The following is a 19,823-nucleotide window of genomic DNA, read 5'->3' on the forward strand; positions in this document are numbered from 1 at the left end:
CTCATTTCAGTAAGCCTTTAAAGGTCTACATTATTATTGGCAGTGATGTTGCAGCCTGTTTGACACTCATGGTCTATAGTGACCCCTGCAGTTTTTTTTTGCTATTGCAATATTTGTGGCCATGCCGCGATGTTGACGCTCTGCATTCACAAAAGCATGATATCAAGTTTCCTTTCGCTTTGCCTATGAAGGACCGCCAATCATCATCATCTCACCAGAAGACACCACTCTCAACATGTCCCAGGATGCAGTTCTGCAGTGCCAGGCTGACGCTTACCCTTCCAACCTCACATATGAATGGATGAAACAAGGGCAGAATGTTTACCATATTGAGTGAGTCTTCCGAATATTACCATCCATAGTGTTCATTACATGTGTACTTTGTGTCAAATGTAGTATATTCATAAATTTATAGACACAAGGCTGCCATTGATTGTTTAAGTTTAGGACTTTCGTGCCTTTTTTTAACTAATACATTTGATAAGACACATACAGGACTGTCTCAGAAAATTTGAATATTGTGATAAAGTCTTTTATTTTCTGTAATGCAACTGAAAACATGAAAATTTCACATCAACTGAAAATATTGCAAGCCTTTTTTTATTTTAATATTGCTGATTATGGCATACAGCTTTTTTACTTGGTCTGAGGAAATATTCTAATTTTTTGAGATAGGATTTTTGAGTTTTCTTAAGTCGTATGCCATAATCAGCAATATCAAAATAATAAAAGGCTTGCAATATTTCAGTTGATGTGTAATGAAGCCAGAGTGTATGCCATTTTCATGTTTAGAAAATAAAGGACTTTATCACAATATTCCAATTTTCTGAGACAGTCCTGTACCGTAGGGAAGGTATTCATATGGCCCCAATAATTAACCTATATGTGGAGGTTGGTTATTTTGTAATGCAGTCTGTTGAAAATGATGGAAAGGGCCACTCTACATAGCAACAACGCTGTGGTCAAAGTTAGAATCACCACAAAAGTGGCCTTGTGGTTACAGTGCCCGCCCTGAGATTGATGGGTCGTGAGTTCAATCCCCAGCCGTGTCACACCAAAGACTATAAAAATGGGACCCATTACCACCCTGCTTGGCACTCAGCATCAAGGGTTGGAATGGGTTAAATCACCAAAATTATTACCGAGCGCGGCCACTGCTGCTGCTCACTGCTCCCCTCACCTCCCAGGGGGTGGAACAAGGAGATGGATCAAATGGAGAGTAATTTCACCACACCTAGTGTGTGTGTGACTATCAGTGGTACTTTACTTAACTTAAAACACATGTTAAAATATTCAACTCTATTGTGGCTGAATTGGATAGTGAAACGCTAATTAAAAAAAATCTTTACAATTGATTTTAACGTGGCCCTGCGATGAGGTGGCGACTTGTCCAGGGTGTGCGCCACCTTCCACCTGATTGTAGCTGAGATAGGCACCAGTGCCCCCCGCGGCCCCAAAGGGAATAAGCGGTAGAAAATTGATTAATTTTACGTACATTTATATACAGTATTTTTTCCCCCTCACCGATTCGATGGCATGGTCCAGACGTTGTCCGATCACTGCCATTCTTGCCAAGCATAGTAGATACAAAACAGCACATTTGACAAAATGTGTTCTAATTATTTCTTGTTATATATCAATTAACATTTGTGACCATACAGTTTTTCCTCCGTCAATTAAATCACCTCTTCTCATGTTTGACTTCAGATCTCTAAAGTCCAGAGTGAAGGTTTTGGTGGATGGAACCCTTCTGATCCCTAATCTAATCCCAGAAGATGCTGGCAACTACACTTGCGTCCCAACCAATGGGATATTGTCCCCACCCTCAGCCTCAGCACACCTCAAAGTGAAACGTAAGGAAAGAGAGCACTCCATGTTGCGTTCTGTTAGTAGCTAATTCCTCCTCCCCACTGCAGACCCTGCTCGAGTTGGACGAATGCTCAAAGAAACCTACTTGCCGTCTGGTATGGAGGGTGTCATTGTTTGTCCTGTCCAGGCTGATCCTCCTGTGCTCTATGTGAACTGGACCAAAGATGGGAATAATTTGAATCTTGACAAAGTAAGTTATGTACAGTGCATCTGGAAAATATTTACAGTGCTCTACTTTTTCCACATTTTGTTATTTTACAAAAACAATAATTGTGTCCTCAAAATCTTACTTTTAAAATTTTAAATGTTTAAATTTTTTGTTGTTTTGTTTTGTTATTGCAATAATTGTGGCCATGCCGCGATGTTGACTCTCTGCATTCACAACAGCATGATATCTACTTTCCTTTCGCTTTAATGACAAAATGACAATATGAAACTTTTAATTTTTTTAATTTTTTTTTCATTTCGCTAATTTAGTAAAAACTACAAAAATCTTTTGAAAAATCACATTTAACTAAATATTTACAGCCTTTGCTCAATATTTTGTTGATCCACCTTAGGCAGCAAATATGGCCACAAGTATTTTTGAATACAATGCCACAAGTTTGGCACAGCTATTTTTGGGCTGTTTCTCCCGTTTCCTCTTTGCCCATTCCTCTTTTCAGCACCAAATAGGATGGGAAGCGTTGGTTTTCATCCAGGATGTCCCTGTACATTGCTGCATTTAGTTTTCCCTCTACCTACTCAGTGGCCTACTGCCCTGAGATCGGCCGAGTCATACCAAAGACTATAAAAATGGGACCCATTACCTCCCTGCTTGGCACTCAGCATTAAGGTTTGGAATTGGGGGTTAAATCACCATAAATGATTCCCGGGCTCACTGCTCCCCTCACCTCCCAGGGGGTGATCAAGGGTGATGGGTCAAATGCAGAGAATAATTTCGCCACATCTAGTATGTGTGTGACAATCATTGGTACTTCAACTTTAACTTTATCCTGACTAGTCTCCCAGTGTCTCTGCCACTGAAAAACATGCCCACAGCATGATGCTGCCACCACTATGTTTCACTATAGGGCTGGTGTTGGCCTGGTGAAGAGCGGTGCCTGGTTTCCTACAAACATGAAGCCTGGCATTCACCCCAAAGAGTTCAATCTTTGTCTCATCAAACCAGGGAATTTTGTTTCTCATGGTCTGAGAGTATTTCATGTGCATGTTGGCAAACGTTTTACTAAAAAATGGCTTTCACCTGGCCATTATCCTATACAGACCTGATCGGTGGATTACTTCAGAGATGGTTGTCCTTCTGGAAGGTTCTCCTCTCTCATCAGAGGAACGCTGTAGCTCTGACAGAGTGACCATCGGCCTTGGTCAGCTCTCTGACTAGACTAAGATGGATGCAGCAATGTACAGAGACATCCTTGATGAAACCCAACACTTCCCATGCAATCTGATGAAGGTTGAGAGGTGCTGCAAAGAGGAATGGGCAAACTACCCAAAGATAGGTGTGCCAAGCTTGTGGCATTGTATTTCAAAATATTTGAGGCTGTAATTGCTGCCAAAGGTGCATCAACAAAGTATTGAGCAAAGGCTGTGAATAATTGTGTGCATGTGATTTTTTTAGTTTTAATAAATTTCATCCATCCATCCATTTTCTACCGCTTATTCCCTTTCGGGGTCGCGGGGGGCGCTGGCGCCTATCTCAGCTACAATCGGGCGGAAGGCGGGGTACACCCTGGACAAGTCGCCACCTCATCGCAGGGCCAACACAGATAGACAGACAACTTTCACACTCACATTCACACACTAGGGCCAATTTAGTGTTGCCAATCAACCTATCCCCAGGTGCATGTCTTTGTAAGTGGGAGGAAGCCGGAGTATCCGGAGGGAACCCACGCATTCACGGGGAGAACATGCAAACTCCACACAGAAAGATCCCGAGCCTGGATTTGAACCCAGGACTGCAGGACCTTCGTATTGTGAGGCAGACGCACTAACCCCTCTGCCACCGTGAAGTTTTAATAAATTTGCAAAATAAAATAAAAACTTTCACATTGTCATTATAAGGATTTGTCTGAAGAATTTTGAGGACAAAATGAATTTATTCCATTTCAGAATAAAGCTGTTACATAACAAAATATGGAAAAAGTGAAGTGCTGTGAATACTTTGCAGATGCACTGTAATGTAGCACCACTACTCTTTTGCAGTGGACATTTATCATGTTCCTTCTTTCTAGCTCCCAGGTTGGATGGTGAACTCAGAGGGCTCAGTTTTTATAGCAACAGCAAATGACAATGCGGTGGGCATGTACACTTGCACTGCATATAACAGCTACGGGACCATGGGTCAGTCTGAGCCCACCCAGGTCTTTCTGCAGGTACGGAACTCTGTTTAGTCTCAGATAAAAAAAATTTGACAAAGACTGGTTCTATATTCCAGGATCCACCCACATTCCTAATGCCTCCTCGGCCGGAGTATCTTCAAGAGGTGGGCAGAGAGTTGATCATCCCCTGTGAAGCCAGTGCAGATCCTGCCCCCAACATAACATGGAGCAAGGTGCACAATTTTTGCTTATTAAAAGAAAATAGTTCTTTTTTTCAAACCAAATACATCTTCTTTACCAGATTGGCCCTACTCCCCGTTCTCAGTACTACGTGTTGAGTAACGGTTCCCTCCTGCTTCAACCTCTCAGTAAAGACCACCATGGAGGATGGGAATGCTTGGCCTCTAACCGTGTAGCAACTGTCAGTGCAGGCACAGTGGTCATGGTGTTGGGTAAGTGGAGTCGCTGTCAAAAAAACAGGAGCAATCAGCATGCAAATGTTCATAATTCAACTCGTTACAGGCCTACTGAAACCCACAACTACCGACCACGCAGTCTGATTTATATATCAATGATGAAATCTTAACATTGCAACACATGCCAATAAGGCCGGTTTAGTTTACTAAATAAAAATTTTAAATTTCCCGCAGAGTTTCTTGTTGAAAACGTCGCGGAATGATGACGCGTGTTTGTGACGTCTCGGGTTGTAGCGGACATATTAGCCCAGCACCACACACGGCTAAAAGTCGTCTCTTTTCATCGCATAATTACACAGTAATTTGGACATCTGAGTTGCTGAATCTTTTGCAATTTGTTCAATTAATAATGGAGACTATAAAGAATAATGCTGTTGGTGGAAAGCGGTGGATTGCAGCTGCCTTTAGCACCGAAACACAGCCAGTCTTTCTTTGTTGTGAAGCTTTAACACGGAGCGGTCAAGCGAACATGTTTTTCTATGTCAACCAGCAAGTTTTTGGATGGTAAAATTGTGATATTAAGTCTGCTCTTACCGGAGACTTCAGTAGATTACGCGACTTCCTCCTGCAGCTGTCAAAAAGGCAGCTGTGATCTTGGCTCCTCCATTGGCTTCTCTGAGAGACACTGGCGTTCACCGCAGCCATCCGACTTTCAGGTATTACTTTACAATCTCACCAAAAGACTATCAAAAAAATAAGCAGAAAAGGGATATTCCAGAATTATCCTAGTAAATGTGTCTAATTACATCTGAAACACGCCTGCCGTCGCCTTTTTTTTTTTTTTTTCTAGTACTTCATTTTAAACGTCCTCATCCACAAATGTTTCATCCTCGCTCAAATTAATGGGGAAATTGTCGCTTTCTCGGTTCGGATAGCTCTAGCTACTGCTGGCTATGATTATAAACAATGTGAGGATGTGAGGAGCCCTACAACCCGTGACGTCACGCGCACATCGTATGTTACTTCCGGTAAAGGCAAGGATTTTTTATTAGCGACCAAAAATTGCGAACTTTATCGTCGATGTTGTCTACTAAATCCTTTCAGCAAAAATATGCCAATATCGCGAAATGATCAAGTATGACACATAGAATGGACCTGCTATCCCCGTTTAAATAAGAAAATCTCATTTCAGTTGGCATTTAAACCCACAGAAATACTTGTCTGTTTCAGGCACCAGTCCTCATGTTGTGTCTTCAGTATCCGTCAACACAGACATGCACCAGGCCAATGTATCCTGGGTGCCTGGATTTGATGGCGGATACACTCAGAGGTTCACTGTGTGGTAAATAACAACATTATTGTGTCGTCCTTGTCAACTCTTGCCATGCATTTATATATGGCTTTTTAATGTTAGGGTCAAGCAGTCATCTAGAGGGAAACATGAATGGGCATCGTTACCTGTACCCACGTCCAAGAACTACCTGCTGGTTACTGGTCTTCTGGCTGGGACTAGTTATCAGTTCAGTGTCCTACCTCAGAATAAACTCGGCTCTGGACCTTTCAGTGAAATTGTTACTGTTACAACTGAAGGTCTGTGAATATATTGAGCCACTTTTCTATTGTGAAATGCATGGACTTAACTTTGTGTTTTCCTGTTAGCTCTGCCAACAGAAGCCCCAACTGTCATCACCACTCTACCAATACTGGAACCCCCCGTTTTCTTGTCTGCCAACCGCACCAGACGAGGTGTTCTCCTCCAGTGGTCACCTCCTGAGGCTCCCTCCTCTCCGCTGACAGGTTATGTGCTGCAGGCTCGCCGGAATCAGGGCCAGTGGGTCACCCTCAGCAGCAACATCAGTGCCAATCAGAGTGAAATCCTAGTACCAGGGCTGCTTCGTGTAAGGCTTGTTTGAAATCAAACATACATAGTTGTGGTTACAATCAGAGGTGGGTAGTAAGACGCTACATTTACTCCGTTACATTTACTTGAGTAACTTTTGGGATAAATTGTACTTTTACGAGTAGTTTTTATGCAACATACTTTTACTTTTACTTGAGTATATTTATAGAGAAGAAACGCTACTTTTACTCCGTTCCATTTATCTACATTCAGCTCGCTACTCGCTACTTTTTTTTTTTATCGATCTATTAATGTTTGTTTTGGTTAATGACAGCTTCAAAGTAGAATCTACGCATGCCTGCGTTTCACCAATCACATGCAGTCACTGGTGACGTTGGACCAATCAAACAGAGCCAGGCGGTTACATGACCCGATTTATACAAGTTTAAAAACGTATTGGGGTGTTACCATTTAGTGGTCAATTGTGCAGAATATGTACTGTACTGTGCAATCTCATAATAAAAGTTTCAATAAATCAATGAAAAGTGTAATGGAAAAAAGGCACTTTTTATTTCAACTGTACTTCCCGTCAAAAGCCTAAAGACTGATCGCACAGTTCCTGTCTTCACAATAAAAGTGCCGCTCCATTGCGCCTGCGCTAACAAAATAAGAGTCTCCGAAAGCCAGCGCAAACAAGCTAGCAAACTACGGAGTTTGCCGCCAATGTATTTCTTGTAAAGTGTTTAAAAACGAATATGGAAGCTGGACAGATACGATCCCCAAAACCAACGACTTTCATGTGGTATTAAACAGAAAAGAGGAACTTTTTTCTCCTCCATTTGAAAACGTGAACGTCTGAGTCCAATCATTGCAAGTCATCAGAATCAGGTAATACACCAATTTGTATTCTTGTCTTCATGAAAGATAGGAATCTACAAGTTAAACATGCTTGTATATTCATTAAAACACCTTCAACATGTGAACAAAAACGGCAAAATAAATAAATATAAATGATATACTGTATATATAAATGTATGTATGCATATATATATATATATATATATATATATATATATATATATGATTTGTGTGTGTGTGTATGATATGTGTGTGTAGGTATATATGAGGTAGATCACCTCGACTTGGTCATTTACTAAGTAATTGATAAACGTTGAAAAACGTTTTGGGGTGTTACCATTTAGTGGTCAATTGTATGGAATATGTACTGTACTGTACTGTACTGTACAATCTACTAATACAAGTTTTAATCAATCGATCAAATCAATGAATGCCTACTGAGGCTATGATGCTGTTAAGTTATTGTGGCTCAATGTGCCATTTTTTAAATTTTATTTTAATGTACTATTATTTAATATATATAATGGTTTTAGTTGCTTAAGAGATATTCCTGGCTCTGAATTTGCTCATTGCTATTTTTATGTATTTGTGCATTATTTGTTGCCGTAATCAGGTTACTCATCAGTTACTCAGTACTTGAGTAGTTTTTTCACAACATACTTTTTACTTTTACTCAAGTAAATATTTGGGTGACTACTCCTTACTTTTACTTGACTAATAAATCTCGAAAGTAACAGTACTCTTACTTAAGTACAATTTCTGGCTACTCTACCCACCTCTGGTTACAATGCATGCACATTTTTCCTAAAAAAGTATAAGAATTGTTTTGTTTTACTCCACATTGCTGTGTTTCAGGACTCCAGTTATGAACTGAGGCTGTTGTCCTGCAGCAACAAAGTGTTCAGTGAACCAAGTGATTTTGTCAATATATCTACCACAGGTGACAGACAGGTTTTCTTGTTTTAAAAAATATTGTCTGCACAGATTTACTGTGTATTGAAAAATATTAATGACGACGATGTGACTGATGGGCTTACAGGGATGGAGATTTACCCTCTACACCCAAGTTTCTTGGAGCGTGTCCCCGAGCCGCTGCTGGCAGGTGTAATCGCTGGGGTGTGCTTCCTTTTCATGGCCATTGTGCTTTCCTTGGTAACGGCTTGCTATATGAGTAACTGGAGAGAACGGCGGCGCAGGAAGAGACGAAAAGGTCAAATATCATATTTATAGATATCTTACTAATATGAATGCCTTTGATGTGGAATACAACAAAATCCTTTAAAGGAGACCTATGATGATTTGAACCTACATTTAAAACACTTTCTGGTGGTCTAAATCAGTGTTTCTTAACCATAGTTGGGCCGCATAAAAATATTTGTTTATCAGCTATGGCCTGTATGGGCCGCGGTGATACTCAGTTGTAGTACAAGTTTTCCACCACTTGTGGCAGTAATGACAATTCCAGCCATTCAGTTTCTACCGCTTGTCGCTCTCGGGGTCGCGGGGGCGGCTGGAGTCTATCTCAGCTGCAGAAAAAGTCTGGAGCTAAAGTCATAGAAAAGTTTCTTAAGCGGAAACATTTTAACTTAAGTGGTGAGGGTTAGCTGGAGCCTATCCCAGCTGACTTCTAACAAGAGGTCGGATGAAATGAGAGGTCGGACTGGTCGCCAGCCAATCACATAGACAACCATTCACACTCACATTCATACCTAGTGACAGTTTAGCCTTCAATTAACCTAAAACCTGTGTTTTCATTTGCACTTAAATTGTATTGACAATTTATTTAAGTTTATTTATTAATATCTTCATAGTTAGAATTTATTTATTTTAGCACTACATAACTGTTAGTATTTTTTTAGCAGTTTTTATGAGTCCCTTCTTTTGCAGTAAATTTGATTAGTACTTAATTTGGTAATCAGCGTGGCTTAAAAAGTCTTGACGCCTTGATTATAATCGTTGTGATTGACACGTGATTTCATATCCTTTGACAAGGTTTGTACTGTTAAACTGTAAGTAGGTTATATGTAATTAATGTGTACGATTAAAATCAATAATAAGATTACTAATTCAGTGTTAATATTTGAGCCCCTCTTTAGTGAAAATGTTTGGCCCTGAAGTCAGAAAGGTTAAGAACCCCTGGTTTAACTAATATGTATAGGATATACTTTGTTGTACATTTAGCTTCATAGTCATGTTTATAATCTACTTTCTGCATATGTCCGCACAATGATTTTTTTGTGAAGGTATTCCCAGGTTGCAAATGCAGTCCCCACCCTTTCCAAAAGTATCTCAATTTACCCTTTGATAATGTACACTGTTTAAATATTAATATATTTTTTTCCCGACACAATTGAAAATAAACTTCATAAATATTATATTGACTTCCCCGGTCACAACATTAGGTACGTTTGCTCATTCGCCGTATGATACAGAGCTGCATAAAAAAGCTGTTTTTCCGCATTATTTATTTTTCTGCATGTCACACATCAGTGTTATTGTGCATATGCCAAGATTAGATTGTAGCTGAGATAGGCGCCAGCGCCCCCCGCGACCCCGAAAGGGAATAAGCGGTAGAAAATGGATGGATGGATGGATAGATAATAGTAATATCGCCTTTTTTTTCATCTGAGTTCAGTCCAATTTTGTACTGGTCCATCTGGTCAAAAAAGTTCTGTGTAAAATGTCGTAAAGACAATTAAACACAGGAGTATTTGCCTTACAGACATTAGAGCAGGTGGTAGGGCATTATATGAGAATGAATAACACACAGGGCTGCAGGCAGCCGCCATAACAGTCTTACAGCATAAAGTAGATATTGTTTAACATGAGTATCTAACATTCTAACAACATTTAAAAGTCAGTAGAGACGAAAATCATCATTGGTCATATGAATGGACAAAAAGTCTTGTGTTTTAATTTATGCTTTTATTTTAGATCTTCCATCTGCTTTCCAGAAGAGCCCATCTTCAGAGTAAGTGAAAATCGTTTACTTGAAAAAACAACTGGAACTAACACAGATAGTACACCATTTTTTAGTTATAATAATGTCCTAATAGTTTTCTCTGACATGTAATGAGAATTTGATATACTTGCTGAATGACTTGAATAATTTTAAAATTGTTATGGTCTCATCTTTTTTTTCCTTAGAGCCCGATCTCCTCCTCGCAGCCCCGACAGTGTCTTGAAGCTTAAGCTATGTCCACCACTTCCTTTCTTCCCCACGTCCTCCTCCCAGTATGGCTCCTCCTTTGATAAAGGCAGCCGAGGAGAATACCAAGACCAGCGCAAACAACTCTTGGCTAACTCATCTCCGCCACCACATTACGCTCTTTTTGAGAGCCACCTGGGGTCGCAGGCCCCCTCCCCAACAGGTTTGGAGTCAATTTCCAGAGGCCCAGATGGACGTTTCATAATCCAACCCCTGATAGAGGGTTCTAGTCCCTCTAATAAGAATAATTTGAAGGACATCTTGCTCAGCAATGGTGGTGCAAGTAGCTCCGGAAGCAACCAGACCTCATTCAGGGGCTCCCCAAAATCGAGCATCTTGAGTTCTGATAAGGACGAGAGAAAAAAATCTCCACTTACTGTGGATGCACCTGAACTTAGCAGGCCTTCATCCTCCCCAGGAAGGGTTCTGACTATTGCTCGGAACTTGTCCCGTCATGGCTGCTTTTACTCTGATGATGAACATGGCTCAGAGAACCTACTGGAAAGAGCAAGCTTCTATTCAGACAACAGTGAGAAAAAGCCCAGCGATCCCCTTAGAAGGCATCGCATGCCGGCCCGCACTGAGGACTTATTCCCTGTTTTGACCAGGAAAACCTATATTTTAGATAGAGAAGAAGACAGTGCACAGTCTTCAGGCTATCAACCAATGACCAGTCACTTGACGGACGATAGCACACAAGTCACCCAACTTGACAGTGAACTGGAAAACGATAGCATCCAAAAATGCATACAACTAGCCAAGGAGAGGGAGAAAATGGAGCGGGAACTAGAACGCTATACAAATAGTCACAAAAACCAAGATCAAGGAGAAGACGTACAATTTACCCATTCACAGAGCCCTCATTGTAGCATATCCCAGTCTGATGACGAACCTGTATGGAAACCACAAGCTGTTACTCTCCGTCAAAAGCCCAGGCCCTCAAGCCACACAAGTCGCGTAGCAGACTACAGAAGAGCGTGCTACTTTGGGAGCACTAGTAGTCCCATGGACCGACTTCCTATGTCTCACATACCGTGGGACATTAGCCCTGTTACATCGGTCACAAACATGGTTCCAGTAAAGAGAAGCTGGGAGTCGGCCAAGATACAGCATTCTCATACCTGTGAAAGAACTGGAGATGATTCACTGGCTGATTCTCGAGTCACTGAGAACACTTCCCTGCCTCTGCCTTCCACTGATGTGACCATTGAAAAAATTTGCTGTCTAGAGACACCCCTCAGAGCCAGGTCATTGAGTCCTCAAACAGATTCGGATATTTGTACAAAGCCTATGGCTAAATGCCTGAGGCAAAATATTAGTGACAGAGGTGCTCCCTCCCGGTCCAGAAGTTCTTATGCTTATGGAACACAAAATTGGGATCCAGCTTCCAGAAGACCTTTAGTTTGCAGTGAGGGGGCTGAAAGTCTAGCTCAACCTTCAACATCATACGCAACCACGAGGGGTCCCAGTCCCTTGGGTTTCCCTACCTTACCCGATGAACATCACACAAAGTCAAAGGCCAAAGACAGGGAAGGCTGTGATGACCGCCAAAGTTTAGGATTAGAAAGAGAAAATGTCCGAGCACGGTCCAGGAGGAGTGACAAATGTCTTTTCTCTGATAGTCCCAGCCCTGTGTCGATGTTGACTCTGGTAGAAGAAGCTGGAAGGGACCAGTCCAAATGTTCTGTCCCGAGAATGTCAGGGTCTTTCAAGACCAAGCCTGTCGCATCACCTCAAATGTCATCACTTCAGACAAGTGCAATTCTGGAATATCTGAGCCTTCCGGGTTTTATTGAGATGAGCGTTGATGAGCCTCTCGAACCAACGGAAGTGGCTGACACTGCCGTACAAAGTTTGGAACGAAAATCTGGAGAATCCAAGGTGGCTAAGCCGGATGTAGTCCCTAAAAACTGGGAGGTTCATGTCCAAGAAAAAGGTGAATCAAATAAACGGAAGGCTTGTTTTGAACCTTCACTTTCTAGAGATAAACATGGCTCTAGGCATTACAACAAAAGTGAGTCTTTACTTTGTGTAAGGTTTACAGACAGCATCAAATCACCATCGCCAGCTCCAGAAAAAACTAGCAAGCAGCTGTACAACGAGAAAACGCAGATTAGAGCTGAGACTAAAGGCACTGATTCAAGACTAGGTTCTAGGCCAACTCATACTTTGCTCAGTGCCGCTAAAGGTATGGTCGATATAGTGTCAAAACAGTCTCAGAGCTTTGGAGACAGTAGTGAATCTTTATCAGAGCAACCACAAAGACAAGGTTCTCAAGGCAACAGGACCAATAACATTGCATCGCGAATAAATCAAGCTCCCGTACCGTTTCTTAAAAAATCCTTCAGCGTTGGCCCTTGTCGAACCCTCTCAAGTATGGGACCACCCAGACCTTTCCTTAAGAAATCTATTAGCTTCGGCTCCCAAAAATGGGAGCACTTTGAGAGCCCGAGAACATACATCTCTGAGAGATGTTACTGGGACGAGTTCCCAAATCCTGATGTCAGGGTGAAATCTTACAGTTTAGGTCATGCTCCTTCGTCTTCTTTTCTCAGGCCAGGTCCTTCGTGGAGGGAGTATGTCCCTTTCAGACGTCCCAGCATGAGCAGCTTAGAGAGATCCCAATGTGGGCAAAGATCTAGTCCCTCCTACCTCACCCCTGTAATGTACCCACCCAGAGAGAGATCACTGTCCCCAATGTCGGAGCCCTGCAATCCACGAAGGCAGGCTACCGTTTTCCCTGATTCTTCACGGTGGTCCCCCTCGTACCCAGACACACTAAGGTCTGCTCAGTATAGATATGTCCCCATGCCCGCATCCGTTCCCCCCCATCATCAAATGTGGCCAGGACACAGACCCACAGAAGACATGAGGCAGATGGATCCCAGGAGAGGCCCCCCGAGGTCCTACCTGCCCAGAGGCATCAGCTGGCCCTCACCCTACTGCATGCCTTTTCCTCAGAGGGAAGGGGACAACTACCGACCGGTAGACAGACCCATGGGGAGGGGGGGTGAAACAGACCCTCGGGAGGTCAGAGAGGGCGGGAGGGCCAGCTACGCCAGTCAGAGCAGTGGGAGGGGTAGTGCTGGTCTCTTTCGCCAGTCGCTGTCCATCACTCCCACGCTGCTCAGCTCCCCTGAAACCACGGAGGAGAGCGAGCGGCACAGAGCGGAGCTGGATCTACCTGGGAGGAGATTGAAAAGGTGAACTATTGCCTCACCAGGAAATAGACGACAAACAGGACTGTACTCTCGGTGGAGGGATTTATTCATCTTGCCAAAGTAACACTGTGGTTTTTATCTTTCGTATTGTTCCTGACCATTTTGTTCTATCCCACTAGAAGGAACACGTCAGTAGATGAGAGTTATGAGTGGGACTCTGGAGAAGCGTGTGTGGACATGGAAGTCCTGGAGGCCTTGAGGTTGGATCGCTCAAAAGCAGATTTTTGGACAGGCGGAGAGGGGCTTGTGCGCGATCAACCCGCTGGCCTCCAGGACCAAACCCAGAAAGGTTGGTATTGTGTCTGCACCCATCTTGATGTTGCATGTGTCATTGTGCCATTGGACGTGACGGTGCTGCATGTGCTCGTCCCGATTATTGTGAGCTTGTCCCATGCATTTCCTCTCCGCCATGCCCTCCCCCAGGCCCGTCTCCCTCCGCCCGCCCACCGGTCTCCAACCCAACTCGCAGCCACTCCCTTAGCGAGGCGCGCTTCCACGCTCTCCGGCAGGAGTACAAACAGTACAGACAGGCTCAGGACTCCATGTGTTCCCGTGACAACGATTCGGACTCCGACGGCAACTCGGCTCTGCTGTAGAAGCTAAACTCGGTCCGTCACTCTCCTGCCCGCCTCCCGTCTTGGCTCACCTACTTTCCTCTTGTCACTGTTTCCTTCCACATGCTGTGAATTTGTGCTTGCATGCCAACGTTTTGACAAAGCTGCTACTCTTTCCATGTATTCTTTAATACTGCAATACTCTTTCTCTCCACAGGTGTGCCCCCGGCAGACTACTGTGACCTTTGACATGCGGGAAGTAGCATCCATCATCTGTTACATCTGATAATCCCAGCGGTTTGCTCACATTTGTCATCCGTTGGCCATCTCTGTATTTTGGATTATGATGCTGAGAAGGGATTATTTATTTTTTGTGCATCTGTGTTGTTTTTATGTTGACAATCTGACACAGGCACTCCTCGGAACAAACTACTTCAGCTAACAACAGAGTAAAGGTGTTCATTTTCATGGTAATAATTATTTTTACGACAAAAAAAAAGAATGCTTATGACAATTATTTTGTTCTGAAATTGAAATGTGGTACAATTCTTTTTTTCCTAACATTTCCCTACTTGCATTCTAATATAAATATTGTTCTTATCCCTTTAGGGCCACAACCTCAGGGCTTTTGATTAGTTTTCTAATTAGAACAATGTTTTATTTGCCATAATCCCCTACTGTTTGCCTAAAGAAATGTGTTTAAATTACTGTCTAAATGGTCAGCTATGATTGTTCAAAGAAAACACATGCCTTATTTTTATCCTTTGTATTTTCAAAATTCTACTTGATTGACCAGCAGGATTTCGTAAACAAGCTAAAAGTATGTACTTTTTTATTTTTAACCTATCGTTTGCTCACGTACGTTTTGTGAGGTCTAATATGCAATATGTTTACAATTCACAGATGTGAAGACAACACTGTGAGTGGTTCAGTCTTTTATGAATTATGTTGTTATTTACTGATGATGGTATGTCACATGACCAGCTGTTGTACTTCGACAAGTACTATTTTTACTCCCAGGAAGTTGTCACACGTGGTGGCAGTGTACATTTCTACCGAATGATCTGGAAGTTTTGTACAAAAGCAAAAGTTTTATATCTGGTGGTCTTGTACATTTGTAATGAATAAATTGTTTTATTCCAGAAAAATGCAGTTATTGTTTGTTTGTATTTAATGTAAGACGGAGGTGTCCAAACACACCCTTGTGAGTAGTGTTATTAGTTGGGAAAGACCATGTAGATTACAAAACTTGCTGTAGGATCTGAAGACAGGCGCATCTCTGCGTTGAATCATCAATCAATCAATATTTATTTATATAGGCCTAAATCACAAAAGTCTCAAAGGACTGTACAAACCACTACGACTACGACATCCTCAGAAGAACCCACATAAGGGCAAGGAAAACTCACTGTGTTCAGATCTCCAGTTATAATTTTCTCCACGTTGTCTGCCCCAGCCAAGCACTCCTCCAGAGCCCCATAAAAATCACTCTTATTAGGGTGTCTGTAAACAGTCCCTATCAGTACCGGCTTAGCGTTTTTAAATTTGATTTCCACTCACACAGATTCAAGGTCATTGTGGTTAAGATCAGTGCGAGTTATGTATTTTATATCCTGGTGAATATACTGTACATACACACGCCCCCACCATGTTTATTCCTGTCCTTTCTGATAACCGAAACATTTTCTATTTCTATCTCTGAGTCAGAAACACGTTGATCACATTTGGTTTCAGAGAAACACAGGATCTAAAAAAATTATTTGGGAATGTCCGGCGGGCCAGATTGAAAAGCTCAACTGTGCTAAGATCTAAATACCACACGCTGAACACCGTGTGTAAACTATAAAATTATATGTACCGTTAGTGGGTATGTTGCATGTACACCACCCTATTTAAATGAGGTTTGTGCGTGTACTACGGGAATTCCACCATGGAAACACTCATTTACGGCACATTCGTATCATCATGAGCCTATGTCTTGTGATTTTTCTGGGCATCTTAGAAGCAGTCCTGCTGTGCGAACTTCAACAAAACCCACTTTTTTCAGTTATTTTTTACACAGGAGATATATCATAATATTTCCTATATGAACGGGCTTAGAGTGAGGGATACAAACAGACTGGACAAGTTGGTAGAGAAGGCCAGTAACGTGGTGGGAGTGGAGCTGGACTCTGGCGGTGGTGTCAGAGAGGAGAAGTCTAGCAAAACTCCTAGCTATTATGGACAACACCTCCCCCCCACCACACTCGGACCTTGCGGAGAGAACGAGCACGTTCAGTGGAAGGCTCAGACTCCCTAAATGCAACACGGAACGACACAGGTGGTCCTTCATACCGACAGCCATCAGACTGTATAATGCATATGTTCCTTGACTGCACTTAAATGTAGAATATATTTATATATTCATATATTATGTATATAATATATGTTATATATTATTTATTATTATTATTGTCTATTGTGAGCAAACTGTGGTGCTGAATTCCCCCCAGGGATCAATAAAGTACTTTCTATTTTATTCTATTCACTTCCATGAAAAGATGTCAGTAAAAAAATCAGCAGACACCACAACACATCAATTTGATTAATTTTAAACAGCCCCTGAAGTCATCTATCGAATATAGGAAAATAAAACAATCATTCATTTTCTACCGCTTGTCCCTTTTGGGGTCTCAGGGGGTGCTGGAGCCTATCTCAGCTGCAATTGGGGGGAAGGCGGGGTAAACCCTGGACAAGTCGCTCGCTCATCGCAGGAAAATAAAACACTTTACTTAAATAATGAATCAAATCTTTGGCGTACCACTAGATGGAGCCCCAGTATCACATAGTTTGAGACTCCTGCAGTAATCCTGTAGAGCAGTGGTCCCCAACCACCGGACCGCAGAATGATTTTTTATTCATTTTTATTTTTAAAAAAAAGAATACATTTTTTTTAATTTTTTAATTTTTTTATTTTTTTTTATTAAATCAACATAAAAAACACAATATACACTTACAATTAGTGCACCAACCACAAAAACCCTCTTTTTCCATGACAAAAACTTCCCTTTTTCATGACAAAGAAAAAGAAAAAAAAAAGGATTTAAAAAACAATTTACAAACACAAGCTATGGGATGACACATTTACTTCCGGGGTCACATTTCCACTTATGTCATCCCATAGCTTGTGTTTGTAAATTGTTTTTTAAAATTTTGTATAATATAGCGTTAACAAAATGTCTGTATTTTTATAATATAGCGTTATATTTTTATAATATAGCGTTATATTTTTATAATATAGCGTTAACAAAACGTCTGTATTAATCATGACCCCGGAAGTAAATTGGGGGTGGGGGGGTTTGTAGGGAGAAGAAATTTGGCGTGACAATACCTACAAAGATACCCGTCCTATCTTTTGTGCCTTTAAAAAAGATCTGGAACTTTACATTAAAACGCTCTCTACCTCTAGCAACAAAAAAGCTGTGAAAACGATGATGCTGTGTTCCAAATTTAAGTTGTTTGATGAATCTGAATAAGCCTACGGCTTTGCATTTTGTTTATTATATATATATATTTTTTTGTATTCTATTTTTATTATTTTGAACTTACAACCCCCTGGCGCTGTTTTGTACTGTTTTCATAATGTTTTATAATGTGTTATATTGTTGTTTGACTTCCGTCCATCCATCCATCCATCATCTTCCGCTTATCCGAGGTCGGGTCGCGGGGGCAACAGCCTAAGCAGGGAAACCCAGACTTCCCTCTCCCCAGCCACTTCGTCTAGCTCTTCCCGGGGGATCCCGAGGCGTTCCCAGGCCAGCCGGGAGACATAGTCTTCCCAACGTGTCCTGGGTCTTCCCCGTGGCCTCCTACCGGTTGGACGTGCCCTAAACACCTCCCTAGGGAGGCGTTCGGGTGGCATCCTGACCAGATGCCCGAACCACCTCATCTGGCTCCTCTCGATGTGAAGGAGCAGCGGCTTTACTTTGAGTTCCTCCCGGATGGCAGAGCTTCTCACCCTATCTCTAAGGGAGAGCCCCGCCACCCAGCGGAGGAAACTCATTTCGGCCGCTTGTACCCGTGATCTTTTCCTTTCGGTCATGACCCAAATCTCATGACCATAGGTGAGGATGGGAACGTAGATCGACCGGTAAATTGAGAGCTTTGCATTTGTTGTTGTTGTTGTTGTTTGACTTATTGTTTGTAATTGTTGAAATTTATAAATAAACCTTTAAAAAAATAAAAAATAACTACAAAGTTAGCTTACAAAAGCTAGTATACAAACACCAGCATGCTAACAGGTACCATTCGTCAAGTAAAAGAATAGTTGACGCTGAGGTGTGTACCCTGCAAAATTAGCAAAAAAGCTTGTGTGCTATCATTGGAATGCTAACGATTTGTGCCGCAGGCTGTTTGAAAGTTACTTATGGGCTGCAAATAGTGGCCGGGCTGTACTTCAGACGCTAGCTCGCTAGATAGCTTAAATTCTTGGATTAATACAAGATGCATGAATGTCTTTCCCCAATAGGAAACAACATAACACCAATCTAAACTTGTATAAAACCCATTGCTGTCTGAAATTAAAATGGAAGTGCACAGTATGAACTCATTTAAACACTTGAATTTAAATAATAAGGCTCTTAAGAAGCCGGAAGAATATTTATGTATAATAATAAGATTCTGCGATATAAATATACAGGCCTTGAATTTTATGTTTTTATGGTCAAGGCAAGTGTTGCCTTTAAAGGAGGGCTCATATTCTATGGCACCAAAGCAAGTTAGAAGGGCACCAATCAACCCTGATAAGGCACACCTGTGAAGTGAAAACTATTTTAGGTGACTACCTGTTGACGCTCATCAAGAGAATGCCAAAAGTGTGCAAAGCAGTATTTAGAGCAAAGGGTGGCTGTTTTGAAGAAACTAGAATATAAAACATTTTTTCAGTTATTTCCCCTTTTTGTGTTAAGTAAATAACTCCACATGTATACATATATATATATACATATACATATATATATATATATATATATATATATATATATATACATATATATATATATATATATACATATATATATATATATATATATATATATATATATATATATATATATATATATATATATATATATATATATATATATATATATATAGGGCTTCACGGTGGAAGAGGGGTTAGTGCGTCTGCCTCACAATACAAAGGTCCTGCAGTCCTGGGTTCAAATCCAGGCTCAGGATCTTTCTGTGTGGAGTTTGCATGTTCTCCCCGTGAATGCGTGGGTTCCCTCCGGGTACTCCGGCTTCCTCCCACTTCCAAAGACATGCACCTGGGGATAGGTTGATTGGCAACACTAAATTGGCCCTAGTGTGTGAATGTGAGTGTGAATGTTGTCTGTCTATCTGTGTTGGCCCTGCGATGAGGTGGCGACTTGTCCAGGGTGTACCCCGCCTTCCGCCCGATTGTAGCTGAGATAGGCGCCAGCGCCCCCCGCCACCCCACAAGGGAATAAGCGGTAGAAAATGGATGGATGGATATATATATATATATATATATATT

At 41.7% G+C, this 19,823-nt stretch overlaps 1 protein-coding gene across 4 annotated transcripts in view; it reads left to right on the forward strand.

The window, feature by feature from the left end:
• The window catches only part of igsf9b (immunoglobulin superfamily, member 9b), a 63,573-nt gene extending 48,141 nt beyond the window's left edge, over positions 1 to 15,432 (forward strand). For 2 of the 4 annotated variants that reach the window (XM_061906767.1, XM_061906768.1), the window contains 16 exons: positions 192 to 333; positions 1,708 to 1,853; positions 1,917 to 2,059; positions 4,104 to 4,244; positions 4,307 to 4,423; positions 4,492 to 4,642; positions 5,837 to 5,948; positions 6,021 to 6,196; positions 6,266 to 6,504; positions 8,160 to 8,244; positions 8,344 to 8,514; positions 10,239 to 10,275; positions 10,452 to 13,715; positions 13,853 to 14,022; positions 14,157 to 14,341; positions 14,505 to 15,432. In XM_061906767.1, the coding sequence (XP_061762751.1) occupies positions 192 to 333; positions 1,708 to 1,853; positions 1,917 to 2,059; positions 4,104 to 4,244; positions 4,307 to 4,423; positions 4,492 to 4,642; positions 5,837 to 5,948; positions 6,021 to 6,196; positions 6,266 to 6,504; positions 8,160 to 8,244; positions 8,344 to 8,514; positions 10,239 to 10,275; positions 10,452 to 13,715; positions 13,853 to 14,022; positions 14,157 to 14,329 (5,267 nt within the window). In that variant the 3' untranslated portion in view covers positions 14,330 to 14,341; positions 14,505 to 15,432. Of the gene's footprint in view, positions 1 to 191; positions 334 to 1,707; positions 1,854 to 1,916; positions 2,060 to 4,103; positions 4,245 to 4,306; positions 4,424 to 4,491; positions 4,643 to 5,836; positions 5,949 to 6,020; positions 6,197 to 6,265; positions 6,505 to 8,159; positions 8,245 to 8,343; positions 8,515 to 10,238; positions 10,276 to 10,451; positions 13,716 to 13,852; positions 14,023 to 14,156; positions 14,342 to 14,504 lie in introns of those variants that run through there. The other 2 variants (XM_061906769.1, XM_061906773.1) reach the window with 2 other exon arrangements.
• The last annotated feature ends 4,391 nt before the right edge of the window (positions 15,433 to 19,823 follow it).

This window comes from Nerophis ophidion, linkage group LG07 (genome assembly GCF_033978795.1).
Source record: "Nerophis ophidion isolate RoL-2023_Sa linkage group LG07, RoL_Noph_v1.0, whole genome shotgun sequence".
Taxonomy (NCBI): domain Eukaryota; kingdom Metazoa; phylum Chordata; class Actinopteri; order Syngnathiformes; family Syngnathidae; genus Nerophis; species Nerophis ophidion.